This window comes from Equus przewalskii, chromosome 6 (assembly GCF_037783145.1).
Source record: "Equus przewalskii isolate Varuska chromosome 6, EquPr2, whole genome shotgun sequence".
In the NCBI taxonomy this organism is placed as follows: domain Eukaryota; kingdom Metazoa; phylum Chordata; class Mammalia; order Perissodactyla; family Equidae; genus Equus; species Equus przewalskii.
This window is the reverse complement of record NC_091836.1, coordinates 82977996-82999653: the sequence shown is the minus strand read 5'-3', so window position 1 is coordinate 82999653 and position 21658 is coordinate 82977996. Positions and strand designations below refer to the sequence as shown.

The following is a 21658-nucleotide window of genomic DNA, read 5'->3' as shown; positions in this document are numbered from 1 at the left end:
CACAGGGTCGCTGGGAGTCAGAATGGATTCCACAGCACTAACAACAAATGGGCTACAAATATTTCCCCCTACTTTGTCCTTTATCTTTAAAACTTTTAAACGATACTTTCCGCAATTAAAAACCTTTTTAGTTTACTTTATCAATCTTTTCTTTCATGACCTCTGGGTTTTGTGCCATGCTTGGGAGGGACTTTGCTCTAGATAATAAAAATGATTTTCTCATGCTTTCTTCTAATGCTTTTACATCTTCATCTTGAAATATTCAAGTCTTTGATATATTTGGAGTTTATTTTCATTTAGGGATTGAGGTAGGGAGCAAGCTGTTTTTTCATGGCTTCCAGCTGTGCCATTAGCATTTATGAAATAATCCATCTTTCCCCAACTGATATGAAATTATACTTTTTTCACGTACTTAAGTTCAAATGAATTTGAGTCGATTTCTGGACTTTGTATTAGATTCTATTACTCTGTGTACTCACACTCTAGTTCCACACAGTTTTATGTAACGTAGTTTTATAATGTAGTTTTTAATATCCGGTTTGGCTAGTCTTCTTCCTCCCTACTCCAAATCATTTTTCTCTTCCAGACATTTCCTGGCTATTCTTGACTATTTAGTTTTTCATTTCCACAGAATCAGCCTGTATAATTTAAAAAGTATTTGACATTTTGAGGGCGAGTACATTAAATTTACAGATTAAGTTTGGAGTATTGGTCTTTTTGGAATAGTCCGTTTCTTATCAAAGTTCTCTTTATTGAAATAATATTTTTTTAAAAAGGTAACATGTTATGCACAAACAGTACGAAAGGGCACACAGTGAAATGTGAACATACCTTTCAGTTCTGACGTCTACTCTCCCTGTTTGCCCTAGAGACAGTGAGTTTCTGGTGTGTGTTCCTAGAGACAATCCATGCATATAAAATGTCATATGTGCATGTAATCGTTTGACTTTGACCTGCTTGTCTTTTTTTCCAGATGGCAGCAAGCTAGAGACACTCTTCTGCTTTTTCCCACCTGACAACGTGCACTGGGGAGCATTCTGTATCAGTACATACAAATCTGCCTTATTCCTTTTAATACTTGTGTGGTATTTAACTATATAAAAGCAGCAAGATTTTTAATATGCCCCCTATTGATTAAAAAAATTGTTTCTCTTCATCTCTTATTTTTATAAACAATGTTGTCACGAATATCTTTCCTCTTACACCTTCGTGTGAGAATATTTCTGAAAGACAAATTCCTAGATATAGAATTACTATGTCGAGGTATAAAGAAAGCGTACACACAATAACGTAAATATACTCAACACTACTGAACTCTGCTCTTAAAAACGGTTAAGATGGTAAATACCACATTATGAATTTTTTTCACAAGAAAAAAAAGAAAATATATAATTTTGATAGATATTGCCAAATTTTCCTCTAAATCTTAAGGCAATTTACTAATTACTACCCATTTAAATTTGCCTCCTGTTTGTAATATTTTGGCTCAGTTGCTGTAAAAATAGATTTTTAGCGAGTTAAATAAAAAATATCTTAAATAAAATTGTCCCACATTTCCCTCATGGAGAGATTCTCAGAAATATTCCCAGGGATCGGTGATGCTCTGGTATAAACGGCAGAGGTCGGGAATTGCTGCTAAGGGGCAGGCTCCACATCCTTCCAGCAAAGGCAGCCTGTGCCAGTTTTACTAAAGGGCGGGCGTCATCACTGAATCACTCTGGCTGCTTGTCCTACTGTGATTTGGATTTGTTTGAAGACTCAACAGAAAGCAAACAAGAGGCTTCATATGACTCAAATTATACCTTTCAAATGATGTTCTAATTTCTATATCTGAGAATCATTTAACTCCTTTCCTACTCCCACCCCAGTATCACTTTATTTCTATCAACCACAAGTGCCCACTTGCACATACTCCATGGAGTTAAGCCTTGAATGAGATGGGGGAAGGACAAAGGAGATATGGATGATGATACTAATGTAACCCAAATAGGTTGGGCTCCCCTGGGGGCCGTGGACAGCAGAGTGACACACCTAAAAAATTATACCCAATCTGACTCCCAGAAGCCTTGAAAAGTACTGTGGGTCTTTACTGAATGTTTCTTGCTGAGGCAGGAGACGGTAAGTTACATCACACAATGTTCTGCAAAGTGTCCTGCTAAATATTCTCTTTTGATGTCTCTTCTTTCAGAAGTCAAGTTCACTAAGTCTTCTTTGGACCTTTCCTTCTCTCCCTGATTTCTACTCCAAACGGCAGCTGCTCACATATGTCTCTTCTCATTCCTTAAAATTCTAATACAATCTCAGCTTCCTGGCCTTAATTTTCCCCTCACTTCTCCTTTTTCTTGGTCTTCATTTTCTAGCAACTTTTATGTAGCACAGTTTATCTCTTCTTTCAATTGTATTTCCACCCAATAAAATTAAAGCATCTTCTTAGAAGGTGAGAGGAAAAGGGGATTATAAATCCTTCAAATTTTATTTTTCGTCCCAATAAGAAGAGTAATAATAGGCTTATATTTCAAGCCAGGCACTGCATGTGTATCGTTTCATAACCAACATATGCAGTTCATATTCTCATTATCATCATTTTGCAAATGAGGAATCTAAGGCTCTGTGAAGGTTAGTTAGGGGACCTACTCAAGATCAAAGACTTAGGAAGGCACATTAAAGCTTATCTACTTGCCTTGTACTGTTTTCACAGTTCTTAAGTAACAATGTAAGGCAGCAAGTGGCAAGGACAAATAAGTGGTCTTGAAAATGCTCTTGGCCCCCATACTTTTTCTCTGATCTCTGCCTTTCCAGATCCTTATCCTTGGGTCTAATGATGTCCCTAGTCCCACCTCAATGGCTGAACCAATATCTAGACTCAGCATTCTTCACCCAATTGGTTTAGCTCTGCATCCTGGGGTTCTGCTGATCTCCCCTCTCTTTTGTGTTGAGCCCCTGTTCACTTTAATGCTCGCCTCTCCTGTGGGACTGACATCCTGACCTGAATTCTGGTCCTTTGGCTGGGGTTCTGTGACTCGGTCTAGCTCTTGTCAATCCACTGATCAATTTACCTCCTACTTTTAATTTCCCTTTTAGTATAAACTGCCCTACCCATAGCCCTTGTGGGTAGTAACCTGGGTGGGTGGTTCTTTACATGGCAGTAGCCACTGATTGGATGAGGGGTAGATATCTGATGCAGGGGCACCCACACACAGACTGTCCAATGACCAATCTGTCTTTCCAGCATTTCAACTAACAGTCACCAGAACCGCCCAGTTGGCTATGGGAAGACAAGGAAGAAAGTTGTATGGCCACCATCTGGAGCTATGTGCAACATAAGTAAGCAGGGACATCAAGTCTATTGAACAAGGATGGGGGGACAGATTCACAGAGAAGAACATGGAAAGACCACATGAGTGGGGCAGCAGGGGTGGTTGGGGAGGGGAGAGCAGCAGTGGTGTTCTCAGCCTGATGCCTTCCAGTTACAGCTCTTGTGAGGCTTTTTTGCATTCATATCAACTTGCGTTCTCATGAGTTCTACTTTCTCCCTACAATACAGTTTCCTTTGTTCTTGAGTTAGTTTGGGTGGGTTCCTGTTCCTTAACATCAAGAGACTCCACCAGATCACCTCCTTCCTCAGGCTGGCAGCCTTGTCTGCATTTCCACCCCTTGGCTGGTGTCCTGTTGCGTATGGGAAGATCTCCTGTCCTTGGCTGCTTCTAGGCCTTGTTCTGGAGGTGGCATTGAACTAGCTCCTGCGGGCATCCAGCCGAGGCTATTCCAAAGAGTAGGAAGAGGATGAGCAAAGGAGTAGAGTTGGAATGGGCATGGAGTTGTATTGTGGCTCCTTTTTGATATGACGGTATGGTTATTGTCCTCAAGTTGTTTAGGGTCAACTTTGGGACAATGGGTTAGGGCTTCTCAGGGGATGACATTGTTGAGCAGGGGGAGGAGGGCCAGGCAGAGGCAGAGCCTGGGGGATGGCAAAGAATTGTGCCCTCATCGTGTGGGCGTTCTCTGGCTGAGGAGTGACGTGATGAACTTGAACCTTTAGAATCATTAACACTCTAGCTCCTCTAGGAGCTCTCAGATCTTAGGACAAAACCCTCATTTTACAGATGAGGAAAAGGAGACTCAAGAATAAGAACATAGTAATGACAGGTGACATCTAGTGAGCACTTTCTACCTGGCAGGCTCTGCTCCAAGCACTTACACGTTACCAGCTCACTTAGTCCTCACAGTAAGCATGGAGTTGGCACTACTACCATCCTCATCTCGTAGAAGTGGACACTGAGGCAGGCAGGGGTTAAGTAACTTGCCCACAGTCACCCAGTAAGTAAGTGATGGAGCCAGGATTTGAACCCAGAAAAATCTTAACTCAGAGCCAACTGAGTCTTTTAGCTGTTATATAGTACTACTTCTCACAAGCACGGAAGACCATTGGAGCTTTATTACTATAAATAAAACTCGTAACATGCTTGTGTGTTTGTGTGTGTGTGTGTGTGTGTGTCACTTTCTCAACCAGATGAAGCAGCATGTCATGATCCATGGAATATGTCAGAAATCAGGCAATGGTTTTAATTACAGGAAAGTGATCAAAAGTTTAGAAAATCAAAAATCAGGAGAAATAAAAGTTTAGTAGATACCGATTATCTCCAATGATTTAAAAGGAAATTAGAAAAGAAAATTCTTGAACATTTTCTGCCGGTTGCCAGAGCCTTATAAACTTTCAACTTAAAGAAAAAGAACACCTGCTTGTTTATTGAGTCTTGAGCCACATGTGGTGTGATAACCCTGCTGGCCGGCTTAGGTAATTGGCCAAAGTGAGGCCTCCTGAAGAAGAACCACTCAGTGCCCATATTAGACTCCACCATTATCAGACTTCTTGCAGTCAGGGAAGCCTTGGATCCAGAGGAATATAAAATCTGGAGTGTTTTTTCTATGTATTTTTCATAGATGAGTGGCCATTTAAGGGTCATGGTTTTATGCAAGGGACATTCATGGCTCGCTTGTCAATTAACCAGTTCAGATATTCATTGAACACCCGCTATGTGTGAGGCACTGCATGAGGTGCTGGAGACATCAGGTGGCCATCTGCAGACATGAAAGACTGAGCTGATGCAGAAGGTTCTCCTTCCTGCTACAAACACAGAAACGCTAGACCAGATTTAACAAGACAAATTTTTAAAAATACATAGCTGAGTTTAGGAAGTTCTCAGATGCTGGAAATGAGGAGGAAAGGCTAACCAGAACTGGGCAGGAGCTGGTGCCTGGTGACCTGTTGGGGCTGTGGACCAGGATACGGGCCCCAGGGGCTGGAGGTTTTAGAGCCATGCAGGGAGAGAAGGGGAGGTCTTGAGCTAGTGCAAGGAGGGATGTGGGAAGACACCCTTGCATCGAGCTAGACATTTTGAAGGGCTGCCCTGTTCCTGAACAGGGGACGAGAAAGCTCTCCATCCGTCACCTCGGGGAAGGTGGCAAGGAAGCTTGTCCTCTGAGTGAAAATTCACCTTCAAGAAATGCAAGGCCCAACCTCTCCCACGGGTTAGTGCAGAGTCCACATTTACACCAGCCATGCAGTGGGGAACTCCAAGCTGAGAAGTGACATAAAAACTCAGGTGGACATGAAGAAAATACAATGTCACCCTCAGGAAACATCACAACTTGAGCTCAGAGGACTCCTGCCTGGAAAAAAAGAAAAACACCTGCTAAAGATGAGCAAACAATCCAAAAGCAAACGAGGAAACGAGTGATGAGGAGAGAGAGACCAAGTTCAGTTCAAAGGAACTTTAGTCCCTAAGACCCTGAGATAACAGGATAATCTGAAAGAGACAATTAGACGCGTTGAAAATAGAAGAGATAAAAGTAACAATGTGAAGTAATAGACTGAGTATGAACGGAAGCAGAGGTGGGTTTGAAAAGGAGACTCCAGCAGTGAGGAAAACCAAGTGTCTGCCTTCAAGGGACACCGCTTACTTGGGAGACAGTGAAGGAAGCAAGCAGGGACAACTCAGGCTAGGAGAAGGATTGCACAGGGAGAGGGATGCTGGGCCCAGCCTCCCCAGGGGAAGTGACATTGAAACTAACATGTGTCTCTGACCACAGGGAACAAAGGATGTTAATGCCTGGGGTCACTCAGAGGAGGGCACATCCAAGAACTCCCACAGTTCAATGCTGTCATTCCCCCAGCTGATGCAGAGTTCCCCTGCATTTATGGATCTGCCTCTCCCACCCAACCTGGGAATTTCTCCCAATCTGGGAGTGGAGATAACATGGTCCTTCATTCAGGCCTCTGGTCTCATGTTGTGCCCCACTCCCACTCACTCTCTCTCCTCTTGCCACACTAGTCTTCTCTTAGTTCTTCAAACACAATAAGCTCTTCTCTACTTCAGGGTCTTTGCACATGCTATGTCACCATCTAGAATGATCTTTCCTTTTGAGTCTTGCTTAATGCTCACTCCTCAAAGCGACCTTCCCTGACCACCTTATCTAAAAAGGTCCCTCCCTATCATTATGTCACCCCTTGCTGGTTTCTTTTCAATTGCCATAATTTGTAATTATTTAACCAATTTTTTTCCTTGTCTTCCCTGTTAGAACATTGATTCCACGAAGGCATGGAAGGATCTGATCACTGCTGTATCTCTAATGCCTGACATTTAGTAGGTGTTCAGTAAAGTTATTGAATGAATAAATTAATACACTCAAGAAATAATTATGAAGAAATTAACACCATACCCAGCTCAGAGTGAAGTGATAGAAAGTGCAGATTTGAACTTTGCAGTTTAGTGAGGGAGAGACATCAGACAAGGACTTACAGTAAAAGTGATGATGGTAACGATAGAGGAGGTGCTGTGGGAGCACCTGGCAAGGGGACCAATCTTGTACAGAATTCGGGAAGGCTTCCAGGAAGAAGCAACATTTCAGCTGAGTCCTGAAGGGAAAATAGGAGTTCACCACTTAAAGGGGAGCTGGAAGACGTTCCAGGCTGAGAGATGGCCCAGATGCAAGAGGGGCATGGTCTTTGGGGAGACTGAAAGAGGTTCTGCATGGGCAAAGCTCAGAGCTGCAGCAAGAAATAAGAAGGGAGAGATAAGACAAGGCTGGATGATGGTGGGTTTTCAAGCTCTGATAAGGAGTTTGGGTTTTATCCTAGGGTCAGTCCGGAGCATCAAACATTTTAACTGGGGGAGTGGTGTGATCGGATTTGTGTTCCATAAAATGGCCCTGAGGCAGTGTGGATCACAGGAAGAGCATCGGGGCAGGGAGTCGGGAGCTTAGTGCAACAATTCAGGCAAGAGTTGAGGATGGTTTTGACGAGGCGGTGCTGAGGAGGGACTGACTGCATGAATTTAAGAGAGAAGGCAGACATTGGGGCAGGGGGTAGAATCAAGAATGACGCCTAGGTTTCTAGCATGAATAACAGGGTGAAACGGGCACCATCTTTGGGCCAGCATCCAGCAGAGAACCAGACCCCTAGTACACCTAGTACACATGCCATAAATGAGCGCTTGATGAAGCAGAAATGGTCTTCGTGTAACTTTTTCATAACAATGAGCATATCAGCTCACTCTCAGTTGCCACACCTACCCACAAGTGTGATCTGCCATTTCCTACTGCCTCCACCTGCCTTGGGTTACCCATTCATGACCTGCCAGGCTAGTCCACAGTCCCCGCCAGGACACACTTGCCTCCATCCCCCCGCTAAAAAGTGTGCCTTGTGCCCTCCCCCCACTCACTCTGGCCGCCAGGGTCATTATTGCCAATAATGCTGCTGTAATTTTTCATTGATTTTATTGGTGTTTTGCAGTTATGGTAACATTAGCATTTATACTCAATAATATTATTACAATTTTCCACTACTAATGGGATTACTATTTTTGTTCATTTGTGTTTGAAATCTATTAGCGTAAGATTTACCTCCAACAATATCTGCTGTGATTTTTAACGCCCTTGAAACTTGGAGGTGGCAATAAGTCTATCATAAGAGAATGTTAGTAAGCATATAAATGTCTTTCCTGGGAAAAGAGGGCTTTTGATTTTCATCCTGGTTGGACTCGGCTTCTTTGATAGAGCAATGGGTGGGACATAAGGTATTAAAGGCTGAGAACGCCGTGTTAGTTTGTCGACGTGTTCAAACAAGTTCCTGGTTACTCAGAGGACGCATGTTTATATTCTAGGAGGATTCATATTCTTGCTCCTATTCATGCTGTTTCTTACCTGGCTTACAGAAAAATAAAACAGGCTATGTGCTTGCAGAGAACAATATTTAGAACCACGAACTGTTAGGGGTGAGGAGACCCTGAAATCACTCTATCCAACGGATTTTCCTAGCAGCTGGTGAGCTCGTGCATTGCTGGTGGAACAATAGAAACGGGGCTTATTTCCAGGGCTGGAGAGGAGTCTCTCCGTGGGACAGCTGTGTGGGGAAGGGAAGGTGGATGGGCAGGGCCGGCTTCATGGGTGTGTGACCTGCAAACTCCCAGGGCCCCGTGCTGGGAAATTCACAGTGTCACAATCTTGAAATTCTTACATTTTGAACAAGGGGCCCCGCATTTGCACTAGGCCCTGCAAATTATGTATCTGGTACTGGGTCCAGGCTTTGGAAGCAGACAGACTTGGGTTCAAGTTCTGGTATTCTTGAGCTATTGACTGTGCCTCAGTGTCCTCTTCTGTAAAACTAGGATAAGAACACTGTCCTCTCAGCCTAGAAGTAACAGCTAGAAGCAGATGTCTGGGAGCAGGGGGCCTGAAAGATGGTGATAGACCCTGAGACATGCTCAGTGGGATTTTTAACTCCCCTGTGCAGTACCCATAATTAAACTTATTACTGTGACTTAATGTCGGGAACAATAGCCAGCTGGGACAGGCAGTCTGTGTGCTACAGAAGCTAATCCCACATGTGCTGCTTAGGAACACATCAAGCGAAGAATGTTTTCCTAAAGGGGAGATTCTAAGGCTGGGGGGTCCCATCCATCAGTTTTCAACCTTTTCACTGCTATGACATATGACAGGTAACATTCACCAGTACAAGGTGGTCCCAGTTTCTCACTACTTGTGCCTGCTTCCTTTCTCTCCAGAAACCTCTCAAGATAGCCTAAGAGAAAGACTGGCATTATTATGAAGATGCCGTTGACCTTGATCTAATTTATTTGCAAACATCACCATTTCAACTCTTATTTGTGACAAATAGTTTTCATCATACCACACAACAGAACTTGATGAGCCAGTGTACCAAAATTCCATGCTTGAGAACTAGGAACATGAACCCTCAGGATACCAAACAAAGGACAGGTTGGACAGACTAGGACCAACATGGAGCCTCCATGACTTTGCAGATGAATGTGGTTGTGCTGTAGCCTGAATGAGTGATGCCACTTATGAGGCACGGCAGCCAGAATCAGAGAAACACTAAGTGTTGGACAGATAGAACCGTGATGAATAACATGCAAGCTTAGAACATCTGGTTAGACTTTTTTTTCCAAGAAGGGAGAAGGGACTTTAAATCAAATTAATCAGAAACATAAGCTAATTCCTGGGCATTTTTTGAGTCTGGTCCAAAAGGATTCCTCAGGGGATTATAGTAGGAGTCAGGGTGACCTTTGTGGCATTCACGTTAGGGTTCATAGGAGCCTGGAGTCCAGGTGGTAGACTTCAAGGGGAGCTGGGGGCCTCAGCTGTGCTTGGCCTCCTGTGCTGCTCAGGCCTCTGAGCACGCACACATCATGACTCACCGGCCCAGCGTCTCCGGGGCCTCCTGCATTGTCTCAGGAGACGTGGGACGGGATGGGGAGCAGGACAACACAGTTTGCTCCTTCCTTACTCCCTCCTGACCACTTGTGGTCAGTGAGACGTGGATACCCACCAAATCCTCTCAGACCCAAATGGCTTTTGTGGTTAGTGATGGCCAAAGCTGGACTGTCACCTTTCCACAGCACAGCCTGTGAATGGCCATAGAAAAACTGTAGCTCTTCCTTCAAGATCCCTCATCAGCCTCTTCCTAGAGCTTTTGATGAGGGATGAGGGCACTGTCAGTCAAACAAATCGGAAAGAATGACGGGCTATTTCTCCCTTATCTCTCAGCAGTATGAGTGGGGACCTAGATAATGGTACAGCTCTGGGGGCCACATGACACAGTACGTGGTACATAAAAGATACTTCGGTCTATAATGATTATGAATAATGATCAACTAATTTATCAAACACCTCAAGACATAGTTGCGAAAAGCATGTGATGATACATAAACGTTTATTTTAGGAAATGGCGATTCTGGCTTAGACAGCTTGAATGGCACTCCTCTGACCCTCTCAAGGATCACAGTAAGAAAAGTGAAATCCACCACATTGGCTCTCAGGAGACCAGACACACAGCATCCCAACATTGGGGTCACAGCAGTGGTTTTTAGCACAAGCCGAAGAAAACACAAATGCAGTCAGGGAAAATCTGAGAAAACAAGATGGACTTTTGTGCCTCTATCCTCTGCTTGATATTAATCTCCCAAAACTCAAGTGAATAGATTTTGCTTCCTATGTTACCGATTTTCCAGCACATGGTACTGTAAATTTCAAGCTCCTGGGAAAGAAAGCTGAGGGATGCTTTGATTGAATTTCTGGTTTTTGGTCATTCTGTGATTGTTTTCCTTACCTGTTGTCGAATTTCTTCCTCCATTTTCACTGGTGAGCCCAATTCTGCAACCTGTTTGACGCCTTCGCTGGCGTATCCTCCATACTCCCACAGCACATAATTCTTGGAGTGGGATCCACCAATGATCGCAGACCAGTGATTGGCCCGACCTGGAAAAGCCAATCAGGATGCAGGTATCAGTGTGGCTGTGGCTAAAACACAAATCCCTCAAATGATGGGGAGGAGGTATAATCGGACAGCAATTCAACCGGAGCAGGCAAAGCACCTGCTCTGGGTTAGGTCCTGTGCTAGTCAGTGATGAGTAAGACAGTCCCTATAAGCAAGTAAGTCTTGGGAATATGCACACAGGGCAATGGTAGATGCTCAAACAAGACAGAGGCACCCCAGAATGATGACTTCTGTCTAGGAGGGTCTCAGAGAAGAGGACAGCTGAGAGAATTTTGAGGCTAATCAGATTTGTAAGACAGAATAGTGAGGAAAGGCTATTTCTGACAGACTCAGAAACATTAAATAACATTGTGTGTTTGGGGAGCCACAAGTAATTTAGCATTGCTGTGTCACAGACTGTCAGGGGAGAGGTAGGAAATGATGCCAGGGAGGTAGAAGGAACCTGCTCATGGAGGGCCTTGTTCTGAATGCTTCAGGAGTGTGGATGTCATTTGAAAGGGTCTGAAACCACTGAAGGGTTCTGAGCAAGGGAATAACACAGTTGCATTTGAATTTTACATAAATCATCCAGGCAGCAGTGTGGAGAATGCATTAGAGGGAGAAAAATTGGAGTGTGGAGCTGGGGAGGCGAGTGAGGAGCAAAAGGTAAAAGGAGTGAGTTGGGAACAGACTTAGCAGTTCTCCAGAATAAGCACAATTGTCTTTAGCTGGCTTTTATGTACCTTACAGCAGGAGAGGCAGGTGGGTAGCCATGTTAAAGGATGGGAGAGGCAGTTTGGATATGAGGAAGTGACCGGTCCACAGTGGTTTGGTGAGGATCATGCGGGACGATGACTGTGGTGGGAAGCAGGAGGGAATTAATGGATGACATAGGGGACAACAGATAAGATCTGGGCAAGATCAAGACAGAACTTAACCTATAGATTTCTCAAAGTCTCAGGGGGAGGAAGGAGAGGAACAGAGTCAACATCAGCACCACATTGGATTTGCGTTTGCACATGATGAAGATAGACACATAACATTTATTACTAAGTTACATACAACTCATCGTAGGGTTGGCTCAGTTCTCCGCCATTCTTTGATTGGTTTTACAAAGTCTCAAGTTAAATATTTTCAAGCACAGCAAAGAAGAAAACTTGAACTGGATGAACCCAACTGACATCTGCAGTTTAACACCCTGTGGCCCAGAGTGGGCAAAACTCTCCACTCCGCCCACTACTTAAGAAAATGATTATGAAAAGGGCCTCATCCTGTTTATCTCTGCCACCTGCTACCCCAGGGTCCTCTGCTCCAGGGGCACATCAAGAACGTGGGCACAAACCCACCCTCCTGGCATGCTGAGGGCAGCCATGCCCCACCCCAGGCAGATGACATCACATGTGGGTCTGCCCAGTTGCTTGTTCTTATTTCCTACACTCAGAGAAATGCAAACCCTGTGTTTATCCATCATGTCCCTAGAGAAGAGAGATGGAGGTGCTGCCAGCTATTTCTCTAACTCACTTCCTGAGTAGGGAGAATGTCCTAGCTGTCATCTAAGCCAAGAGCACTGCTTATGCAGGGGCAAGGGCTAGGAGCCAGTCGTGACCTTTGGTTCATGATGTGAACACTGGGAGACCCGTTCCAGCATCTCTTCCTCACCCTGCTTTGTTCTACCAAAATGGCCCCTTATTCCCGACCCATCCTACTTATGATTTTGTACTTCAGTGGCTTAGCACATGCTGTTCCTTCTGTGCTTTTCCTCCTTTTGGCTTGGCCAACTCATTCCTCCTTCATGATTTACCCAGAAGCCTTCCAAGACCACCCTAGACTGACCTAAGCCCTTGTCTTCTGTCTCCCCATACACAGATCGCATTTATGATCACCGTTACATGTCTGTTTTCCCATTAGACTATAAGCTCCCTGAGGGATCCTGTCTTCAGCACAGTATCCCCAGTGTCTAGCACTGTGCCTGATGCATTGTGAGTGCTCAGTACATGTTTCCCGAAGCATTTCATCCAAGCAATGAAATGGGAAGATGGCAGTTATATGTGCCTGAAGCATCTGGGATCAGGCCTGCACAGATTTGATTCAATGTGATTAAATGCAAGTGTCAGATGAGCAGACTTCCTGACACCTACCGGGCTAATGCACTCATCTACCCTGCATGCTGTTGAAACACAAACCCTAAACAACAACAAAAAAGAAAGGTATTGGTCTTGGAGCCAGCAGACAGGGATTCAAATCCTGGCATTGTCACTTACTAGCTGTGTAAACTTGGTCAAATTCCAAGTACTTTATTTCCCTGAGCCTCAGCTCCCTCCTTTGTAATTCAAGGGTGATAATGCCTAGCTTACCGACATATCATAAGAATTAAATTCAATTTTTTTAAAAAAAGAGATAATAGTGGCCAGCCCTGCAGTGTAGCGGTTAAGTCCAGCGCACTCCACTTCAGTGGTCTGGGTTCACGGGTTCAGACCCTGGGTGCAGATCTACACCACTCATCAGCCATGCTGTGATGGAAACTCACATACGAAGTGGAGGAAGATTGGCACAGATGTTAGCTCAGGGCTAATCTTCCTCAGGCAAAAGAAAAGAGGAAGATTGGCAACAGATGTTAGCTCACAGTGAAACTTCCTCACCGAAAAAGAAAAAAAGAGGGACAATATACGTGCAATCACTACTGGCACACAGTAGACACTCAATAATTACAGTTTCCTCCTTTCCTGGTTGTTAGGGAGGCTACAAAAATAAGCAAAACATGAACTTGACTTTAATTCAGTTTAAGAGATACGACATATATAATAACATGGAATAAAAGAAGTGAGTAGGAATAAGCACAATCACAGGAGGATTAGGGGATGGACTCAGATAAGTCTTTCCGGTTTATTCATTCAGCTTCCATTAACTATGTGCCAAGCACAGAGGCAGGCCCTGGACACTGACAGGAGTTGAATATGGTGCTTGTCCTGGAAGGACTCACAGCCTGGGGGTGCGGAAACAGAGGGATAAGCAGATTATTTACAATCCAGCATGGGCAGGGTCATTATAGAAACAAGAACACAGAGCAAGGGGATGGAGCAGCTAACTGCAAATTCCCCAAATCCTAGGATTCAAAGTCTAAAGCCACATGGACAGAGAAGAAGGTGCCTCAAGAGTGGGATGCTTTGTGGTTTCTTACTCTTGAATAAAATGTCGTTGTACCAGTTCAACCTTCTAGTCAATACAGTTGTTAATTTCCTACCATGGTCTTGCAACACACCAAATTAATTCAAATTTCAACACACTGAATGACATCAACCACATAACAGATATTGGCAAGGCACCAGGCTAGGGCGAGGACTCAGACTACAAAGCATAGTGACTAAGAGCCTGAAGACTTGCATGCAGGCTCCAGGCTTCCATTTGTGACCATGAACCAGTCATTTGATCTCTCAGAGCCTCAGTCTACCTTTCAAAAACAGAGATAATTATTATTACGCTGGACTATTTCTCAGACTTGTGCAAATTAATTGGGCTGGTTTTGGAAAGAACTATGAAAATTTTAAAGAACTGTACAAAACAAAAGGTCTCTGTATTATTACAGACAGAAAGCATTATGGGAATCTAAAAGCGGAATCTAGGGGCTGGACTGGTGGCGCAGCGGGTAAGTTCGCACGTTCTGCTTTGGTGGCCTGGGGTTTGCCGGTTCGGATCCCGGGTGTGGACCTATGCACTGCTTGTCAAGCCATGTTGTGGCAGGCAGCCTACATATAAAATAGAGGAAGATGGGCATGGATGTTAGCTCAGGGCCAGTCTTCCTCAGCAAAAAACAGGAGGATTGGGAGCAGATATTAGCTCAGGACTAATCTTCCTCAAAAATAAAAACAATTAAAAAAATAAAAGGAATCCAAAAGAAGGTGGAGGAGCAAGGAAACTTTCCAAATGGAAGGAGGCTCCAAATGGAAGGAGGCTCCCATGGGAAGACTGGCAGGGCAGTAGAAGCAGGAATTCTATTAACAAGTAGAAAAGAGAATAAACACCTCTTAGGTGTTAGGTATAATGCTTGCCTAGGTGTAACTCTTACTACAACCTCATTCTCATAGATGAGGAAATTGAGGGCCAGAGATGTTAAAAAACCTACCCAAGCTCACAGAGCTAGTGAGGGGCCAAGCTGGGGTTCAAACCCAGATCTGCCTGATCCCAGAGCAAATCAGATCCGCCTTACCCTGCCTAAGTCCAGAGCTCTTTTTCCTACATCCCACTGAGAGGTCAGGAAACAGAGAAGACTATTTGATAGACTGGAGAGTTAGAGGACAAAGGGATAAGATGAAAAAGAAAGTCGGGGCCAGGTTGTGGAGGGTGCTGAGTGCCCACTGTGGCACATGGCATCAGGAAAGGGGGACACATGATGGAAGTTTCCTTCTGGGAAGACTGACACAACAGTAGTTAACATGTATCAAGCCTCTACTCAATGTCCTTGTCCAGGCACTGTGCCAAGGACTTGACGTATATTATCGCATTAAACACTCAAAAAGAAAATTCTTTTGGTACAGATCCTGTCATAATTTCCATTTTTCACATGAGGAAACTTAGACTCAGAGAGCTTAATTGAGTTAATCCAAGATCACAGAAACAGATGAGTGAAGACGTGGGGATCCAAAGTTGGGTCCGTCTCGTGCCATAGCCCAGCTCTTCTCTACAACACTGCACCACATCTCTGGCAGGACACACCCAGTGGTAGGAAGGGGGAGGCCAAAGAGTAAGGAGACCAAATGGGAGACACATCAACATCCCCTGCCTGAGCTGTGTGGGGTCTGACTGGGGCAGCGGAGAGGAAATGGACCTGAGATCAGAGATACGAGCCAATGAGAGCCAACGAGAGGGGAGGTTGGGCAGTCTTTGGGAGGCAGTTTGGGGAAGTAGTTAAAACTCTGGTTTTCGGATCAGACCAATGTGTGTTCTAGTCTCAGTTCTGAAACTTTCTAGATTGACAAAGTCAGTTAATCACTCTCAACCCCAGTTTCTTCATCTGTAAAGTAGGGATATTGACATGACCAGCTTCCTGGTGTCACTCTGAGGCTGAAGCCCGCGAAATAATGACTAGCAGCTGACATAAAATGGGCTCAGTAAATATTAGCCAGTCAAATTAAATCTGAACAAGGCAGGGAAAACCCAGATGGGTTTCTGGAAGGCATGGGGATCAAAGGGAAACTGATTGGGTGATTTGGCGGCAGTTTGACACAGAGCTGGTGGGTGGAGATGACAGCAATGTCAGATGCAAGGACCTGAATCTGAAAAAAATGGTAAGGAGTCATCTAAATGGGACTTAGGGGTCTGGGGCCTGTGGAATGAGGTAGCTAAGCAGACCTCAGTTAGCTGGGACACAGAGAAGTTTAGCCCCAGGCCCCACCATCCTCCAGGAAATAAGGGAGGAGAAAGAGAAGCTTCGGGTATCAGGAGGGCTGGGGAGAAGAGGACGAGGCCAATGCTGTGGCCTTAAAGGAATACTCAGGGAAGCTACCAGTGGGGTCTCTGATGAAACGATGGGCCTTCAGTTTTGTGGTCAGGGGCAGAGAAACCCAGACTATCGCCAGCCCCTTTGGCTCTCAGGTAAGGCCACAGCTATCTGGCTTAGCATGTCTCTGTCTGAGTCCAGCACTGTTCAAGTGGCCTAGACGTTTACTCCTGATAGCTTGGATGGCGCATAGATGGGACAGAGGCAGGTGGGCAGCTGGGAGGAAGAAATGATTAGACGTGTGAGTTTGAGATACTGGTAGCCGACCAGGTGCACTTGTCTGAAAAGCCCTCCAGGGAGATATCTTGAATATATGTATAGTAACCTCATTTCTGACACCTTTTCTGTTGTTATTGCTGGTGCTAAATTACCAGTGTTCACAATGATGCTTAAAAGGCTAGTGCTGATGGAAAAAGAATTGTGTGCAGCCTTTTGTCTGGTGTAGGAGGAGGTATGTTGTACAGTAGATGGATTCTCTGAGGTGTTTGCATATGGCAGGTGTTCAGTGACAGTGCGGATTTTCTGGCTTGGTTTGCTAGTGGCTGCATTTCCCTGCCAATCCCTATCCTGCAGAAAGCCACCCATTCATTTCCTTGACACCCATTGATAACGCTTCATTAGAGAATGTCCTACAACTTTGGTGACTGGATTGCTACAACCTCCTGTTATCCAACCACAGCCTCACCCATCACATCCAAGCAAATCTTTGGGGCCCTAATTGGGCCCTTATGGAATTTGCTATAGTAGCTACACCAGAGCTCCTCTCATCTCTAAGTCTCAGCCTCCTCTCTCCCTTTCATCTCTTAGTAGATGAACTTGTTATTTAACTCTTCTGAGAAGACCAAGGTTAACCCATCCACAAACTCATCCAGGCACAACATGGCCAGTGAGCAACAGAAAAATGCTGCGGACCTGCCGGCCGATTCCTAAAAGTTGTCTCGGATCTCACTTCTCTCTTACCCTCGTTATTCTCATCCTAGGCTCGGTTCCAGAATCTGCCTGGTTTCTGATGCTTTGGACTTGGTTACAGAACTCGGCTCCTCTGGGTTTGCCACTGGGTGCTGCCCAGGACACAGCTTGTACCAGTCCTCCAACTCTTCGTGCTCTTGGCTTCAGGAACTCACTCTAACCAAGCCATTCTAGTTTTCAGGGTCCCATCCCAGTACAGCCTCCTGGAAAAAACCCTGCATGAGGAGATCTGTCAATTAGGCCAGAAATTCCTCAACTTTCTATCTTTCTGCCTTTTTCACTCAGCTGACCCTTTTCCCTTCCTTAAGGTCTCAAGAGAAGTGTCATGTTTCTATTTCAGGGAAAACCCTCACATTTGTGCAATTCATTACATTCTTCTGCCTTTTCTCTGACACCTCCAATAATAATATTCTATTCTATTAATTAATTAATTGAATGAATGAACATTTCTGGGCAAATACTATGTGCTAAGTCAGGGATCAGTAAGCTATAACCCACTGCTTGTTTTTTGTTACAATAAAGTTTTATATTTTACATATTATTTGTGTATTGCTTATGGCTGCTTTCCTGCTACAATGACAGAGTTGAGGAGTTACAGCAGAGGCTGTCTGGCCTGCAAACCCTAAAATATTTGCTATCTGGCCCTTTATAGATAAATTTTGCTAAAACCCGTGCTAGGCCATGGAAACTCCAAGAAGAATCAGACTTGGTCCCTGTCCTTGAGATGTTCAGTCTGGAGGGTAGAGTGGAGGGCATGAAGAACAGGTCATAACAAGCAATTACAATAAAGTGTGTGCAGTACAGCTTTGATAAAGGCAAAAACAAAGCAATTTAAAACACAACCAAGAGGACACTTAACCCAGAGTGTACCAAAGAAGGTTTCCTGGAGGAAATGGCAGCTGAGCAATACTCTGAAGGATGAGTAGGAGTTAGCAAGGTAATTAAGGGGTAAGAGGGAGGGTATTTTTGCAGAAGGACCAGTATGTGCAAAATCAGAGCATAAGAAAAGGCCAGAGGTACATGGAAAACCACTAGTAGGTCAAGGTAGTGTGTGTGCGTGTGTGTGTATGTGTATATATTTCTAAGGAAGGGATTATCAGCGGTGAAACTAGTCAGCCAGGCATATCACGAAGGAGTATGAACATCTTAACAGTAAGCATTTATTTTATCTTGAAGGAAATGTGAAGCGAATAAGATAGCCTTGTCAACAGACAACTCCCAACTTTATATATGCTCACACAACTTCTGCTTCTGACTCTGATGTAGCAAATGGCACTGAACTAGCCCCCTGCACATAAGTAACTATAAAATTGGGAAAATATATGAAGCACCAGTTTTCAAATGCTGGAAAATAGATAGCAAAGGACTATTATCCCTCACAGAAGGGAAATACAAGAGGTGAGCCCCAGGTTTATCCTGGACATTTTCTGGTTTGTGGTGCAGGAAGATGAAGCACAGCAGAGTATGGCAATTGGGCTGAGCTGAGGAGGTAGAGATAGCAATTTGAGGCTGCTGAGGTAGACAGTATTTACTGGTAAGAATGCCAGAAAGGAGGGAGCTGTCTGGAGAAGGAAGTTCAGAAATATGCATAGGAGTCCCCTTAAATCTTTGACCAAACAGTAGGCTGCACATGGGCAGGGTGAGACTGTACAAGGCCTGTGAGAGAATAGCTACTGGGGAGTTGAGAGCTGAATGGAAATTCCAGAGATCACACAACGCTAGAGATGTAGGACATCCAACCATTCATATTAGAGAGACCTTTCTGACCACTCTGGGCATTCAGTTGAGACCTAGAAAAGCCACTACTTTAGCCTTAGAGTAAGGGCTACTCCAGACTTACCCTAATAAAGCTTAGGAAAAAGGCCTTGAAGGTGAATCAAGCAGATCTATCAGTAAATTGACCATCTGCCAGATCAAAACTCCATACTCTTTAAAGGAAGACAACAAATCCAGACACTCAATAATGTAGCATCTACAAGAGCCCTCATACAATCAAAAATTACTAACATGTGCAGAAGCAGGAAAATATGGTATATAACCATGAAACAAAAACCCCAAGTCAATAGAGAGTTCCTGAGACGACTGATATGTTGGGATTATCATATGAGGACTTAAAATATCTATTATCAATATGTTCAAGGATTTAAAGAAAAAGATGGACTTAATTAGTGAACAGATAGGGACTTTCAGCAGAGAAACAGAAACTATTTTTAAAAACTCAAGGGAAATTCTAGAACTGAAAAATACAATATTTGATCAGGACATGACAAAGGAAAAGACCTGCAAACCGAAAGACAGGGTGATAGAAACAATTCAAAATGAAGTGCGGAAAAAAAAGTTTGAAAAAAATGAACTAGAGTCCTGGCGACCTTTAGAATAACAGTAAGTGGTTTAACATAGGGGTAATTGGAGTCCCAGAAAGAGAGGGTAGAGAAATTGGGTAACAAGAATATTTAAAGAAATAATGCCTGAAATTCTCCCAAATTTGATGAAAAATATCAACCTACAGATCCAAGAAGCTCAATAAACTCCAAACAGGATTAAAACAAAGGAAATTATATGTAGGTACTTCATAATCAATTGATGATAACTGGAGCTAAAGAAAAAAATCTTAAAAGCAGTCAGAGGCAATAAAAGACAGATTACAATCAGGAAAATAAAGAAAGAATGACTGCTGACTTCAAAAACAAGACAAACCAGAAGACAATGAAATGAGATCTCTAAAGTTCTAAAAGAAATAAAAGACTGTCAACCTCGAATTTTATATCCTGCAAAAATATCCTTTAAAAATGAGAGTGACATAAAACACTTTTTTGATAAATAGAAGCTGAGTGAATTTATCACCAGCACACCTGTGGTATATGAAATATTAAAGGAAGTTCTTGAAGCTGAAGGGAAATGAAAACAGATGGCAACTCAGATCTATATGAAAGAATGAAGTGTGCTAGGGATGGTACATGCATGGGGTAAGGTCCACCTTTAATCTCTTTTTCACTGAAGAGCTTCTCCCTTAAAGGAAGGAGGTTCAAGTTTTCTCATGCTGGGTGAAAAAAAATCTTCCATCAATGCTCTTTCCCCACAAAGCCTACCTTTTGTCTTTCCTGCATCTCCAGGCTTTTCAGGAAAGTTGGGCTCACTGTTTCCACTTCCTCTCCTTGAATTCTTTTCTCAAGTCCTTGCAACCTGATCCTGAGCTCCCACCTGAGCTCATTTACTCCACCAAGTCTTTGAAACTTTGACTTTTGCTCCCCTCCATTCCCACAGTTGGATAATTGCTGGGGGCAATCAGAGGAAAATTACTGTCTGCTTTATTTCCCATTAAAAAAATAAAAGTATACTTTAAATTCAACAAAATTCATCCTTTTAAATGTATAGTTTAGCGAGTTTTGACAAATTGATGCAATCATGTAACCACTGCCATAATCAAGATATAGAATAGGTCTATTAGCTAAAAAAATTGCCACATGCCCCTTTGTAGTCAACCCTATTCATCTAATCACAGCCCTTGACAAGCTCTGATTTGCCTTTGGTCCCTACAGTTTTGCCTTTTCTGGAACATAATATAAATGGACTCATACAGCATGTAGCCTTTTAAGTCTGGCTTCTTTAACTTAGCATAACACATTTGAGATTCATTCATGCTGTTGCATGTATCAGTTCATCCTTCCCTCAAAGGCCTCGAAAGAAGAAAGAGACCTCCTGCTGGTTTAAGGCCATCATCATGTTCCTGTTTCCTTTTATGAGCTCTGCGTCTTTGAACAAGCAATCCAAGTTTTCTAAGATTCAGTTTTCTTATCTGTGAAATGGAAATAACCTTTTACCCAACACTAGTACTACCTTCTAGGGTTGTTATGGGTATTATGGAAGGAAATCCTTACAAAAACAGTGCAGTTCCTGTTACATAATAAACATTCAAGAAATATTACGTTTAATATTAATATTCTATTTCTTCAGGGAAGGTAGGGCATGTGAGCAAATTGGAACACACACAGGACTTGTCCATTTGGGTAAGGCAGGGTCTTGGAGGGTAGCTGGATTTTCCAAGTGGTGTTGTCAGGTTAGTTGCGGTTTAGCACTGGGAGGGTACAGAAGCCCAGTGGGTGGGTGGAGCGAGTGGTGGGAAAATGGCAGCAGAATGAGTCAGGTGTACTGACAGAAGTTCCCAGAAGCAGACCCCTGACACAGCTTGTAGTCAAGTTTCAGGTCCTACCTTCTGGAGTCAGGGTGGGGGACTGAAAAGAGGCTGAGAGCAAGAAGTGGTCAAAGCAGCATCTCTGTTCTGAGACTTGAGGGGACATGGCAGGAGCATCTTGAGTGTGGAGATGATTTAGGAGCACAGAGATGAGCCCCAAGGGACTCAGGCCTGGATCAGGGCTGAAGGCTTTTTAACAACTGCCTGCCTCACATAGGAATTGCCCTAG

The 21658-nt window shown here is 43.8% G+C and overlaps 1 protein-coding gene across 1 annotated transcript in view; it reads right to left on the bottom strand.

Annotated features, from left to right (window-relative positions):
- SPON1 (spondin 1) overlaps nucleotides 1-21658 on the bottom strand; it is a 245183-nt gene that overhangs the window by 89711 nt on the left and 133814 nt on the right. Inside the window, exon 6 of the mRNA XM_070626401.1 lies at nucleotides 10628-10776. Coding sequence (XP_070482502.1) covers nucleotides 10628-10776 — 149 coding nt within the window. The remainder of the gene's footprint in view (nucleotides 1-10627; nucleotides 10777-21658) is intronic.